The 15,800-nt window shown below is 41.8% G+C and overlaps 1 protein-coding gene across 10 annotated transcripts in view; it reads right to left on the reverse strand.

The window, feature by feature from the left end:
- DYNC1I1 (dynein cytoplasmic 1 intermediate chain 1) overlaps window positions 1–15,800 on the reverse strand; it is a 272,137-nt gene that overhangs the window by 91,649 nt on the left and 164,688 nt on the right. For all 10 annotated transcript variants that reach the window (XR_012157549.2, XM_073333889.2, XM_073333887.2 and 7 more), the window contains 2 exons: window positions 14,246–14,345; window positions 9,897–10,022 (listed from right to left, as the gene is read on the reverse strand). Coding sequence is in view for 9 of the 10 variants with exons in the window: in XM_073333889.2 (XP_073189990.2) it covers window positions 9,897–10,022; window positions 14,246–14,345 (226 nt within the window). In the remaining variant the exon portion in view is untranslated. The remainder of the gene's footprint in view (window positions 1–9,896; window positions 10,023–14,245; window positions 14,346–15,800) is intronic.

The following is a 15,800-nucleotide window of genomic DNA, read 5'->3' on the forward strand; positions in this document are numbered from 1 at the left end:
AGGTTATGCAGAAGGGGTGGCTGGGGGGAGCTCATGGGACAGGGGCTCAATGACAAGTTCCAGAGGGCCAGGGTGAAGGGCAGGTGGGGAGCATCCTCCTGCAGGACCCCTTCAAGGAAAACCCAAGAGGTGGAAGGTAAGACTGCCCTCACCTCCTGGAGTACGTGCTGGGGGTCGGAGGGGTGGAGAGTTCCATGTGTCAGCCAAGCACCAGTGGATACACCCAGGCCTCTCCCCTCCCCACCCCCGGTTGTAGTCCAGAAAGTCTGGTTATATCAGATCCCTGGGAGGCGGCGGAGGAAGGCGCGTGGCACTGTGCTATGATGGATTACCTGCACCATAAAGGAGTCCCTGCAGGGCCTGGAGGTGGAAGACATGGAACTGACTGCGGAGGCAGAGCAGGCCCTGTCTTCCTTCCTCCAGGGGGAGACTCAGAATCCCCACAGAGACCCAGTGCAGCCCCAGCAAAAAGAACTCCAGAGTTAGCTGCTCAACGCAGGACAGTTTACTCTGCAGGCTCAGGGTGTTGAGCCGGTGCCAGAGCATGGACAGAACCAGCTGGTTAAGCACCAGTGCCCTCCCCCGCAGGGAAAGGCACCAGAGCAGTCCCATCCTCCTCTGCAGCTGCTTAGCCACCCTGCCCTCCAAGTTGTGCCAGTTCTCTGGTGGGGAGGGATGGGTGGCAGAAAGGTAGATGCCCAGATAGAGCAGCAGACCCACACTCCACCAGATGGTCTGGAGCACGGGTGGGAGGGAGCTCGTCTGCCACTCGTCCCTGACCATCAGGCCAAAGCTCTTAACCCAGCTGACCTGGGAAGAGGAGGCCACTGAGCAGACAGCTTGGCAGGCCTCCACCCACGCCGGATGTCCGGGTCCTGGACCATGAGGAACACATTGTCAGCATACGCTGATAGGAACACCCGCAACTTTGGCTCACGGAGCACCAACCCCGTCAACCTCCTGTGAAGGAGGAGAAGGAAGGGCTTGACCCCCAGAGTGTACAGTTAGCCTGACAGTGGGCAGCCTTGATGAAGATGACAGGTTCAGTCAGGGTCCAGTTGAGCTTGACCAAACACTGTGGAGGCATACAGCACCTGGAGAAAACCCATAAACTGGGGCCCGAAGCCAAATGCATGCAAAGTTCCTAGGAGATACCCATGGGCCACTCTGTAGAATGCCTTTTCCTGGTCCAGGGACAGGAGGGCGAATGACAGACCATTGCCATACTTGAGCAGACGAATATCCCAGACAAGATAAAGATTATCAAAGCTGGTATGGCCCGGGATGGTATAGGTCTGGGTGGGATGGACCATGTCCACCTGCATGGACCCCAGCTGCAGCAAGATGGCCTTCACTATGACCTTGTAATCACTGATGAGGAGTGAGATGGGATGCCAATTCCGAAGGGCACGGTGGTCCCCCATCTTGGGCAGCAGGGCAAGCACAGCTCGCCTGCATGGCAGCCGGTGCACCCCACTCCCTAAGGATTCGGCCCAGACGACAGCGAGGTCTGGGCCGAGGACATCACAGAACATGAGGCAGAACTCCATTGTCAGCCTGTCCATGCCTGGGGATCTATTAATGGACATCAGATGGAGGGCTTCCAAGAACTCAACCAGAACAACAGCCTCTTCCTCCAGCGGCAGCAACTCCTCCAACAGCAGCAGCAGGCAACCAGTCAGGAGACGCTCCAGTGTAGATAGTGTCACATGCTCTCTCTCTCTGGGAGGAAGGCCAGAAGGCTCCCAAAAAACACCACAGGGTGTTTTACTAGAAAAAAGGTCTTTGAGCTGTTTGTGGGCTAGAAAGTAGCCAGGAGTGAGGCTGACCCTGACATCCATAAGGACTCATCTGGGATTCTTAGCTGGTGTGAGGATTTGATGGCCAAGACAATGGAGAAGACACTGCAGTGGTTGTTTGCAAGTACAAAACCTGGACAGGGGCAGGGACACTTGTCCCCTGAGCCCACCCAATTGGTGTCACTGGTACATAGCCAGATACAATGATCATTTCTGAGCAACAGAACGTAGATAAAGATTTAAAATGTCCTTAAGTTCCAGAGGTCTGCTGATTCTTCCTCTGTAATGTGCCCTCTCTCCCTGAGACATGCAAAGCCTCAAATGCGTGTTTAGACTTGCATCCTGTTTAAAGTTTAGGTCATCCTATCAGGGAAGAGAAACAACATCATGGGACACAGATGATTAATCACAAATAAACAAAGGACAATGAGTAACAGTAATCTTAGCACTTGTGGATAATCCAGAGGTTATCACTTATTTGCACAGTGAAAACAATACCAAACATGATATTAGTCTCTACTAAAAAAGAAGTAGAAGATGAGACTGAAAATATTGTAATATTGTTATACATTGGTGCTCTTGGTATGCTATCACCTTGAATAATGGGCCAGATCCTCAGGTAGTGTACGTCAGTGTAGCTCCATTGAATATATGCTGATTTATACCAGCTGATGTTCAGGCCCACTGTGGTCAGTTCTGGTCATCCCCATCCAAAAAAGGCTATGCAGTGGAGGGGAATCCTGGGAAGCTCTTGTTAAAATGCTGCCACCAAACTGAAGAGAGAGTCACTGTGATTTGCTGCAATTCACTCCCTCTCTAGACCCTGCCAAACCATCCCTACAAGGGATGGCTAATCCATGGGGCCTCCTCAGCTCTCGTCCCCTAATGCCCCTACTCTACTTGCGCTACATTGATGAAATCTTCATCATCTGGACCCATGGAAAAGAAGCCCTTGAGGAATTCCACCATGATTTCAACAATATCCATCCCACCATCAACAGCTTGGACCAGTCCACACAAGAGATCCACTTCCTGGACACTACAGCTCTCATAAGCGATGGTCACATAAACACCACCCTATACAGGAAACCTACTGACCGCTATACTTTCCTACATGCCTCCAGCTTTCATCAAGACCAAACCACACAATCCATTTCTACAGCCAAGCTCTACGATATAACCGCATTTGCTCCAATCCCTCAGACAGAGACAAACACCTACAAGATCTCTATCAAGCGTTCTTACAACTACAATACCCACCTGCTGAAGTGAAGAAACAGATTGACAGAGCCAGAAGAGTACCCAGAAGTTACCTACTACAGGACAGGCCCAACAAAGAAAATAACAGAACGCCACTAGCCATCACCTTCAGCCCCCAATTAAAACCTCTCCAACGCATCATCAAGGATCTACAGCCTATCCCGAAGGACGACCCATCACTCTCACAGATCTTGGGAGACAGGCCAGTCCTTGCTTACAGACAGCCCCCCAACCTGAAGCAAATACTCACCAGCAACCATACACCACACAACAAAAACACAAACCCAGGAACCTATCCTTGCAACAAAGCCCGTTGCCAACTGTGTCCACATATCTATTCAGGGGACACCATCATAGGGCCTAATCACATCAACCACACTATCAGAGGCTCATTCACCTGCACATCCACCAATGTGATATGTGCCAGCAATGCCCCTCTGCCATGTACATTGGCCAAACCGGACAGACTCTACATAAAAGAATAAATGGACACAAATCAGATGTCAAGAATTGTAACATTCAAAAACCAGCCGGAGAACACTTCAATCTCTCTGGTCACTTGATTACAGACCTAAAAGTGGCAATATTACAATAAAAAAACTTCAAAAAGAGACTCCAACGAGAGACTGCTGAATTGGAATTAATTTGAAAACTAGACACCATTAAATTAGGCTTGAATAAAGACTGGGAGTGGATGTGTCATTACACAAAATAAAACTATTTCCCCATGTTTATTCCACACACACACACACACACACACACACTATTCCTCACACGTTCTTGTCAACTGCTAGAAATGGCCCACCTTGATTATCACTACAAAAGGGTTTTTTTTCTTTTTTTTCCCTCCCCTCTCTTGCTGGTAATAGCTCACCTTACCTTACCTCACCTCACCTTACCTCACTCTCGTTACAGTGTGTATGGTAACAGCCATTGTTTCATGTTCTCCGTGTATATAAAATCCCCCTACTGTATTTTCCATTGAATGCATTGGATGAAGTGAGCTGTAGCTCATGAAAGCTCATGCTCAAATAAATTTGTTAGTCTCTAAGGTGCCACAAGTCCTCCTTTTCTTTTTGAGTATATTTGTGATTACCAAAGAACACTCATGTGAAAAGCATTTAACAAATGTTTCCTTGGAAGGAGTGTTGCCTTCCTCTTTGGTTAGGTTTCCAATAAAACGTTTTAGCTTACACAGGAAAACAAATGAACAAACTCATGTCCCTCATTCTTCCCTGTCTCTCTACTTCTACCACCACATGCACCCTTGTGGTGCTAGGATTTATGATGAGCTAATGGAGGAAACAATTTGTGGCACTCCCTTGTTAAAATATTGGCAGCAGCACGTCATTGGATATATCCAGAAAGAGAAAAAGTCCAGAGAAGGGTAAAAAAAAAAATATGATGAAGCAAAGAAAGATTTCCACATCAGAAGAGTTTAAAAATACTAGGACTGTCTTGTTTCTGTTTTGAAGAAAGGAGAAGAGGAGATAAAGTGATGGAAGTATATAAAATAATCAATAATAGAGAGAAGGTGAGCTGGATGTTGTTATTTAGTCTTTCCCCTTCTAAAACATAACAACGGAATAGTCAAAGAAATTAAAAAGCAACATATTTAAAAATGATCAAACTTTTACACAGCATATAATTGACCTGTGAAACGTACTGCCACCCACACTACATAAATAAGCCAAAGTCAAGGGCGCTGGAACAGTTTGCATAGTGGGGGTGCTGAGAGCCATTGAACCAAACTAAATCCTGTATATGATAGTAACTACTTTAAATTAGGGGGTGCAGCAGCACCCCCCACACCCATAGTTCCAGCACCTATGGCCAAAGTACTTAGTAGGATTTTAAAAAGAATTAGATGTTTATAAGAATAGCAAGAATATAATCACCAGTTACAATTGCTAAAATAAGAGAGACAAGGTGGGTGAGGAAATATCTTTATTGGACCAACTTCTGTTGGTGAAAGAGACAAGCCTTTAAGCTCCACAGAGCTCTTCAGGTCTGTTATGGGGAGATCAGCCCCCATGCTTCAGGACATAACTGACAACCAAAGTTCAGATTTTTGAAGATATTTAGGTGTTGCTGCACTCGGCATTGCAATGCCTAACTGATTTGGAAGCCTAAATCTCATTTTCAAAAATTATTTAGGCATTTAGGAGCCTAAATTTTATAAACTGTCACAGGGATTTTGGCTCCACAAGTGCCCAAATCCCTTTTGACAATGATACTTTGGATCATAAATCAGCTAGGCGTTGCAATACTGAATGCAGCAATGCCTAATCACTCTTAAAAACCTTAGCCTAGCAGCCTGGTGTTAGGAAACAACTCCTCTATTGACAGATTATTGCATAACTGACCTTGTGGCAATTATACACCTTCCATTGAAGCATTTGGTACTGACCACTTTCAGAAAGAATACTGGACAAGGCAGACCATGGATGTGATCAGCTATGGCAATTCCAGTGGTCTTGCAAAAGATTACAATAAACAACAAACACTAAAAAGCTTTAAACCCCATTGTAATGAATTTTACTTATAACCATCTTTAATATATACTGGAAAAGATATAGAAGTAAGGTTATGGCTCCTAACATTGAATTTCAAACATTCACAGAATTTACTCTAAAGCTGAAATCATTTAAGATTCCGTCCAGAGGAAGTTCACTTATCTGATAAATGGCCTATAGAGGTTCCACAAGCCTACTGCTGCTGATGCTAGAACACCATCTCTGCGGGTATTTCCTAAAGCTTGGTTTGAAATGGGTTCATAACTATATTAATTTTTTTTCTCAGAACTAGTTTGCATGGCTGTGTAGTTTGAAGACGCTCACATCTGTAATGTGAATCTCTGTCTCATCTCTGAATCTCATTACAAAGCTGCAATTCAAAAAGCAAGGTGTGATTTTGTGGATGATCAGGTGGGTTCACTAGAACCAGAACTTAGACTAGTGAGCTATATATAATTCTGGGTTTAGGGGATAGAAAAAAGGCATTTAAATGGGAAGGAATGGGGTAATTCAAAAAACAAAAAGCCCATCTCTCCCTCTCACTTCATCTGCCTCAAAAATACCTTGTTAATGTAGATTTATGTTATATACAGTATGTTGTAGGTTGAAAACTCTGAACATTTGAAAGTCAGATCAGAACATAAAAAAGTGAAGGTTCCACAAACCTCACCACACAGCATGTACCTACTGGTAATAGACATACAGGAAATTCATAGGTACTACAACAATTTTAGAAACTTTTCATGTAATTGAATACAATTCAATATGCAATATATTCTGCTCAAGCACAAGGTCCTATTTCTCCTCCATGCAGAAAAAGAAAGGCTTCAGCCTGTGTCTGTTAATGTTGTACTCTGACACGTGTGGCTGATTTATGTGGAGTGCACGAAGTAAAGGGTTCATATCTGGCCTGCATCTGCTATATCTCAGAGGCATACTGAGAGTGTTGTAGCCTGATTGATAAGCAGGTATTTGCTTTTATCTACTAAGCAATAGTTGAAAGGGTTCTGCTTCCGAATTAGCTACAGTCGTGAGGTTGTCAACTGAATGAGGACCTTGAGGAGCACATGAGAAACAGTCCATTGTGTGCTCTCTCATGAGCAATGTTATAAAATTTGTTCGTCAAACCAACAGGATCACAACCACTATAATACAGGAAAAGAGACAGAGCCAATACAAAATGTCCAAACACTTGCACACTCACATCATCTCTTTTGGGGAAACCCAGAATAGGTGAAGCAATCTGCATATGGTCATTCCAACGTATCCCACTGCCCACAGGCTAGGTCTTACCTTTCATAGACAGTTACGCTGCCTCCCCCACCACCCCAATATCTTATAATATTTAATGATGGTTTCAACTTTCTTTCCTTGTATGTACTTTGACATAACAATATTAGAGTCCCTATCCTCACTAGGTCAATTAATCATTTACATTATTCTCATTAGCATTTACATCAATTAGTTGCCATGGTACACCTGCAGTTAGTACATGTAAGTTTTGGTTAAACTCAACAAACTTTTAAGCTTTCCTAAAATTCCAAAAGTGTACTTCTGCAGTTCCTCACTCTGCCTTTTCCTATCATGTACCATTCTCATTTACTGTAATCCTTATCTTGTGATTTAAGGTCAATCTATTGGATAAATACAACTTTCCTATCACAGCCTTAGCTAGTCTAAGCTAATTGTCATGCAGGCCTGAGGCCTATAGGTCCTTGTGTTACAGCTTACTCATAAATGGTTGTTACATATCTGGATAGCTACAGGGTGAACTAAATCGAGATGGTGGTATTTCTAGTCACTATAGACATATTTGTATAGGTTGAGTTTAAAGATCACTGTGGAGTAGAAGATGAGGGAGGGTGTTGTCTACAGAGTCTATGTGGAAGATAATATGTGATCACTGTGGGAGGACAGCTGTGAGCAGATCACGTGTCTTGCCTGCATAGGACATTTTGGTTACCCATGGTCAATGGATGTTTTTCCAAGACCTCAGATATGTGGAAATACAGGGACAAAGGATAGGGAGGTGTTGTGGGGGGGCAACTGATCAAGGCAGAGCTTTTGTCATGCCTGGGCAATATAGCTGTAATAAAGAATGTATGTTCACCTATAACTGCTGAACAGTCACAGTGTCAGCTTTATCTGAAGGAAAACTGGGCATAGCTGGTACAAGACATAGTGAACTGGCTAAATCAGGACTCTGAGTCAGGGAATGTTTCCCTTGCAAAACTGAAATGTATATGATATGAGGCTAAATAATAACACAGTTAGTTTCCACTAACTAATAGAATAACAACATGATGATCTCGAGAACTGACTTCCAGACTCTGAGTAGCATACATTTTTTTTCGTATTTTCCATCTGAATCTGTTAGCTCAGCTAAAACAGCATGTATTCAAGAGACCAAGTGAAATGCTTTCTGCTGCCCCTCTAAATCACATGGGGTATGCTCAGCCAATCCGGGACAGGAGAAATTCTATGTGATATTTTCCCAGCAACCATGGTTCAAATTTGGCTCCAACTTAAAATGGCACTGGGGAACAGCAGCATCAAAATGCTGTGGATATCTTGGCACAGCAACACAATATTTCCCATAGACACAGAATCTGAGCTCATTGTCACTGGAGGAGAGGTTAACCCAAGTTGCTGCATGAAGGCACAGTGCTACATGACTATCCCAAAAGACAGAGATTTTCAGGGGTCCAGACCCAATGCTTGTATCATATCACGGCAGAAAGTGAGGAGATCTACCCCTCCCTGCTATGGGAGAAGTAGGAAGAAACTCAATTAGTCAAATCTTGAAGACATCTTTGTGCCTTGAGGGGATGGTTTCCCATAGAGGGACGAATCTGGCTCCATACTTGTTCATTTCCATGAGCTGGTTTAGCTTTAAATAAAGTGCATGTCCTGGCAGATTTTTAATTCATGGGGTATATTATTCTCTCTGTAGCTGGTCTTTCCCTCACAGGAAGGTCTTCCCCTTCCCATACTGGACTGGTCAGAATCTGGCCATTAACTTGAATAAAACCATATTCCTTTTGAATGTGCAATGGATATTTTCTTCACTTTAATATTTTGTTTAGAACATGAAGCTGCATGAACATCTTAAAATGATCTGAGCATAAGTAGGATGCCATGGTCTCAGATGTGTTGAAGGGACATATCAGACTGCCAAATAGGATACCAAGAAAAAAAATGTTCTTATTTCAAAGATAAAAATATGTATGGCATATTTACTGTGCAGGCCCAGGCTTCTTGTGGAGTTGCTTTTGGGATAGTAAATTAGAAAAACACGTGAATTAAAGGGTACTTAATCAGGTTGAAGCAGTTACTCCAATTCCAGCAACTCCCTCCCCCTATGTTACATCTGATAATGTACGAAAGTCCAAACATAAATTTAGTTTAAAAAGATGTAAAATGAAACTCAGTTTACATAGCTAGCCATGTAATACATATTCTTCCAAAAGAAGCAATTTTTACCACAGCATAATCTGCAGTTTACTAATCCCCAATTGTAAAGTTTTACAAACTGAAACTTTTCCACATGCTTTTTGCATGCCAGGATTCCAAACATAATTACAATGGAAGGGTATTAATAAAGGGACTGGAGTCTTGGCCCAAGCCATGCTCCATTATTTGGGCAATCTGATAGAAATAGAGCATATGAGCAGAAAACTCAGATGATTTCAGGCTATGTCATGTCAAATAGAAAAACAATGGGGAAAGAAGTGTAAACATGCACAAGGAAATGAAGTGTCAGACTATTTTTAAATTATCTATAGACTTCTGAAGAGGCTTAGTCATGCAATAGCATTGAGTGAAATTAAATGGTAGCTTGATTTGTTGAAGAATCCTCATATTGCTTAAGTCATTTTTACCAAGATATCAGCAAAATGAATGTTCAGATATGTGGTGTATATTTATGCATTTTAAAGTTGAAAAAATCACATTGAACATCAGAGGAGTGAGAGTAGGCAGCTTGGGACACAGAGGATCCAAGGAAGTTAACGTGGGTGGGAAAGCATATGTTGCTGCCTGGATGAGGAAGTGGTACACCACAGTTACTTCATAAGTGCAAAGTCTTTATAAACTAATTCTTTTGGGGTTGTTTTAAATAGAGAATGACACTCAATCCCTGACAGGGCTGCATTATTGTTTTAAAGGATTGATGCTTTCTCAAAACATTAGACTGCTGCTTGTACTTTTTCCAAAATTATCTATTTTTAACCTCGGCCTCTTCATCCAAGCAATAGGCAGATGGGTTGCATAGCAAACTCTATTTTGCCAAGTATGAAAAGAATGGCTTATTGAATCTTACCTGACAATGGAAAACATATTCTGGTGTGGTTTTCTTAAACTTCATGTTCCAAACTAAGGCCACCCCATCTGGCTCATGTGGAGCATCTTCATTATTGTTATAAGAAGCAACCATCAATTCAGGGTACTAGACATGAGAGAACATGCAGTAGGATTAGATTCTGTTTTGGGGATGAAGAAACTATGTGAAATCATCTGAGACAGAAGCAATCGTTTCTCACACTACATGTGGTATCAAGTATCTGGTTTTAATAATAATACACACCACTCCAAACATACTGTTTAACTACATTTTAGTTTTATATTTTATTAGTAAAGTCCTTAAAGATTTCTCTGTTGGCTCCATATCAGCATCCTCTCAGATATCACCAGGATATTCTTATTTACTGTAGGTAGTTCTCTAAAAAGTATAACTTAAAGACTTCAGATATTCAAACTTTGTTATGAAACAGGTCCCTATACTAAAATTCTACTACAGTGAAATCTGACAATTTAACCTGAATGCTTAAAACAGTTCCTTTCTGACCAATAGATCAGCTTTTATTCTGAAGTCCACAGTCTTCAGCATGGTAGAGAGTTGCTTTTTCCTTCTTATTTCAGAATAAGAATAAGGCATCTAGTACAGAAGATTCAAACAACAAATGAAAATATCTTCACACTGGGTCCAATTCTGCAAGATGCTGAGGTTCTCTTTTGAAGTGAAGAATGCCATCAAACAGCATTTGAGGGCACTCATTACAGTGAAGAACCGGGTCCATATTTTCTAGTACACTCAGTCTCAAAGAAAACATGTATGATGAATTAGACTTTCAGACTATATTGATTACAAATATATTGTTTTCAAATATCATAAGCAAAACTAATTTAAGTACAGTGAGCCAAACATATTTCTGATGTAAGTCCATTTACTTCAATTCAGTTACATCAAGAATGAGAAAAAACAAGAAATCTACTTTATTACAAAAGAATCTAACCTAATCTTGCTGAAAAATAAGCAAAAAAAAAATATATATATATATATATTGTGTATATATATTCTTTTGTAATAAAGTAGATTTATATATATATATATATATATAACTGGCATATGGGTAAATGAGTACATCATTATGTAAATACTTTATGCAAATACTTGTTTATGTATTTCATAATTTAATCTAATAAGTGACCATCAAAACTGGCTTGGGCATTTTTACGATCTTTAAAAACCCAGGTATCAAATATCAAGATCAAAATAACTAATATTAATAATAATCTACCCATAAAACACAAGTCATTTACTGTTCTTGTCCCCAACTTACTCACATACATATACTTCAGAAAACTCTATCCCTCAATCCAAATGCCCCAGATAAAAAGATGAGCTTTGTAATATGTCCAGGTTAGAAGATGTGGGTTCTGGAAAACCAGTGGGGCAAACCAATGGGGCTCTCATGGAGAATGACCTGTCATCAAGCCTCTCCAATTTCAACCAAGAGTGATTCAGCTCAAGTTCTTCTTCTGGTATCTGCAGCATTACATAGGAAGGGTGGTGAGATCTCTTAGTTCCAAGCCATTTACCATTGTACAGGGGAAATGCAGAGCTGGGAGAAACAGCTCTTTAATACAGCATCCTTGAGACTGATCTGCTTTACACCAGAAACCAGCCAATCCCTCCTAGGATTGGGAGAGAGGTAAAGATGGCTTAACTGTGTACCTAAGTATCTGTTTACAGGCACAGTTGCCTATTTGGGGCTAGTTCATTGTACTATAGAACACAACTGGAGGTTTCTAAGTGACTTTATGGTAGTCTGTCTGAGCACAGACAACTGTAGTCTTGTAAGTCATCAGTTTGCAAGCATTCTGCAGTCATAGTGAGGGCATCAACTTGTAAATTTAGTCCCAACTTTAGATATTCAATCATTGGCATCATATTGAATTGGACAACCACCATTATGAGGAGTTTTGACTTGAAGGGGTGATTGCTATTGAGAGAGGAGGTGAAGCACTATGAAAATTGTCAGTTGGGCACCTCTCAGGGGTTGATGACGAAAATCCTGACTCTCAAGTCCCCAATCAATGAGTGCACACCAATCCCCCTTTTGGGAAGGCAAGGGTAAATCCCACAGACAAACACCACACTTAGCGATAGGACACTGTTTTTATCTGAAGGGAGCAAGCCCAGGGACAAAAACACCACACTTAGGTCCTGTCTACATTAAGGACAGTTTTGTAAAATGTCCCACCCTTGGCCTGCTTTTGGGGTGATCACATGAGAATCAAGAAGGATCAGGCACTGTGTGTCTGAACTCTGTAGCTTTTCACTTGTTTTTGGCTTTACATTATCCGATATAACCTTGTTCTAAACCAAGCATTGTGATTTCCCTCCCTTTTTACATGAAAGTTGAACCTATTTGGGCATTTGCCTGAATAAAAGCCGAGTAAGGACCTAAGACTTTTATCCTTCTTTCTGCAAAAGAATGAGAGGACTACTGGATTAACTTCAATTGTATGAGGGATCCCACGTGTCCTGACCCATATGTCACAAGTGACTAGGGAACAAGATAATGTGTTTAATCAAGGCATCAATGTTCTTTTTATATTTTTTCCAGTTAACTTGCCTTCAGCATATTTTGCAGGAACAGCTAATCACAGACAATTGAGTAATGTATTCTGTGTTCACCTGATAGGTCAAATACCGTTTGGTACACTAGGCTTTGCACAATGTTGGGGTGGGAGTGTGAGCGTACCATAAACCTCTGCTTGGTGAGACATGTCAAGCTTGCCCACGTTCCTTCTGCATTACATGTTCATGACAAAGGAAATAGAAAAGCCAGAGTGCCCCACCCCCAATGAAATGTGGAATGGCACTGAGAATAGCTCAGCCTGCACATGCCAAAGAAATAAGGACTCAGAAGCTACTGGGAGGGAAAGGTAGGGCGGGGCCACCCCAGAACAAAGAGGCGGGAAATAGAACATGCTTGTGTGCCTGAGGGCCTGAAAAATTACATCTGGCAGTTTTCTAACTCGGCTTTATCTTGCTATCCTGGGACTACAGTAAAAGCTGCCTGTTAGGAAAATATCAGATAAGAATTCCATGTAATTTCCAGCTCCTGAACAAGTGAACAACCACGATAAGCATTTCCTCAGGCTTATATTTGATTTCTGTTTAAATCCATATGTTCTTAAAGGCCACCCACATGCCAGTACATACCTCTTGTAAAATTTATATTCTTAGGTAGAAAAGCACAGAAATAAATTCTTAATTTGATTCATGGGGAGTCAGTCATATAGAAGAAAAAAATCTGTTCACATGCAAATGAGATTGTATCCCATTGTTCCTAAAGTATTTTGGATCATGTATGATGTAACCAAGGCACTATGGCCTATGTGACACATTAAAACTAAATTATGTGGGCTCCCCGATCTAATGCAGGACTCTCTCTCCCTGACTTCCAACCTCTTTCATTCTAACTGCCTGCCAATTCACTGCTTCACCTCACCTTGTCAACTAGCATTTTACACACAAAGACCCGTCACCTGGTATGGAGGGACAAAAGACAGTCCTACTGTGCATCTTAGGAGGTGTACAGGAGGATTGAGAGAAAATTACTGCTAGTCAGAATCACTGGGTGCCTATTCCGCTGCCTCATCCTGTCCATGTACACTGCTCATCTACTTCAACTTTAAGCACATAAACTTTTACACACTGAGCTCCTAAGATGCTCAGGAGCATGGATACTTCATGTCCTCCTCATCTGCTCCTCCCCTTTCAACTAGTCACTGCTCCTGTATATCTCAGAGACCTGTAGGAAGGAAGCCCCAGTACTGAAAACCTGGTGTACTCTGTGGCAAGCTGGAGTCTAAAGTCTTCAGTAAGACCCTTCCGTTTTCATAGAGCTCTGCTGAAAATCTCTGTGGCACAGTCAGGTACATTCAATATCATTTTTAAAGGCACTAAATATGAAAAATAAAACAGTCAAAATATTAAATTCTTTGTGCTAGTTATTCCTGCCTGCAATTGTGTTTACTTTACTTGGTTGCCAAATTATAAACTTTCAATGTGCCACAAACTTTTGTACAGAAAATGTGTAACTGTAGGGTAGAAGTTTTTAGGAGAGTGGAAAGCTGGAGGTTTTACCATTTGGGCAGGGTTATTAAGACATAGTTTAAATATTAAGTCATGATTTTTAACATCAAATACAACCAAAAAACAGATTCATATACTCACTAGTCTCCCCCTACACACACACACACTCACTCGCTCTTTAAGAGCCAATTGTTAACTAATGCCTAATGTCAATGAAACAAAATCTTACCAGATAAAACAGAATCAAAGCTTTACATGTGGCTCACAACTTCAAATCTTACCTGAAGAGACCAATCCATACAGGTGACAACACGATGCTTTGACCAATGCTCATCATAGAACTGACGATTAAAGGAAAGGTTGGCTCCGGCTTGAACATCTCTGTGTGGATTCAAACAACAAAAGGTATGCTTTAAGGTACCAGGGCTTACTTGCCATGACCACAAATGTAAGGATTTCTGACTGCCCCCTTTTCCGATTCCCTCTTTCCCAGCCTTGTCATCTTCACTTAATAATCCTGTCCCTGGCTATTTAGTCTTACTGGCCATCTTACCTGGAAGTAATAGAAGAGTCACATTTTTGCATTTGAAATAAATTTGTGTACATATTTGACCCAAAGCAGAATTGCTAATTTCCCCCCCAAACCCTCACCCATTCACTTTCCTCAATCACTGTGTACAAAAAACCTTGTTGTCACTCAGGCCTACAACCTGGGCATCATCTTCAATTCTGTCCTCAATCTTGAGCCTCACATTCAGGCTTTGTCTAAACCTTGCCAATTTTTTTTTTTTTGTGTAACATCACTAAGATACAACCTTTCCTATCCACCCACACAGCTAAAAGTCTCATCATTTCCCATCTTGACTACTGCAACTTCCTCTTCTCTGCAATATTGTCCCAATCATTTCCATTCAAAATTCTGCAGCAAAGACCATTTTGCTAGTTCATTGCTTTGATTGTCACCCCTTCTCTTGCATCCCTCCACTGGCTCCCCTTTCTCCATTCATCAAACATGAGCTATTTGTCTTAATTTTCAAGACCATTCTCAGCCTATCCCTACCCCACTGATCATCTCTCTCATACTAATAAGATGTCACTTCCCACCTCCAATCGTCCAATGATTCTAGCCTTCATCACTCATTTGTTATATTTTCAAACAATGATCCCTTTCTCCCATGCTGTCTCTCATGCATGGCAGGAGCTCCCTGTAAACATCCAAAAAGCTAATTCCTTATCCTCCTTCCAAACCCTTCTTAAAACTCTCGTGTGCCCTGATACTTACCAAAAACTTGACAACTGTTAGGCAAGTGGTGAACTGTAACTACTGCCTATCACACTGACTAGTATGATCTCATTGTTTCCTGGTGCTCCTCCATCTGGTCTATCTATATCCAGCTGTTGTTTCTTGTCTTATACTTAGATTGTAAGCTATTTGGGGCAGGGACCATCTTTTGTTCAGGGTTTGTACAGCACCTAGCACAATGGGATCCTAGTCCATGGCGGGAGCTTCTAGGTATGGCCACAGTTCAAATAAAAATAAACAGTGCCTATGAAATGCATATAGTTCTTATAAAGCCATAATATGCCCCAGCTCCAAATCGACATAAGGTATCACCACTCAAGTTATAATGACTGTCTGGTCCTATATATGTATTCCCCTATTACAGGTTACCTTCTTGTGTTCATTGTGGATTCACTCACTGCAAGGGTCTAAGTAAGGTCTTCGATGTCATGTAGGGTTGCCATTGCTAACTGTCTAATCGCACAAACTCATACACCACCTGCCCTGCCCTTCCCCCAAGGCCATACCCCTGCCCCGCCCCTTCTCCGAGGCCC

This window comes from Lepidochelys kempii, chromosome 2 (assembly GCF_965140285.1).
Source record: "Lepidochelys kempii isolate rLepKem1 chromosome 2, rLepKem1.hap1, whole genome shotgun sequence".
Classification (NCBI taxonomy): domain Eukaryota; kingdom Metazoa; phylum Chordata; order Testudines; family Cheloniidae; genus Lepidochelys; species Lepidochelys kempii.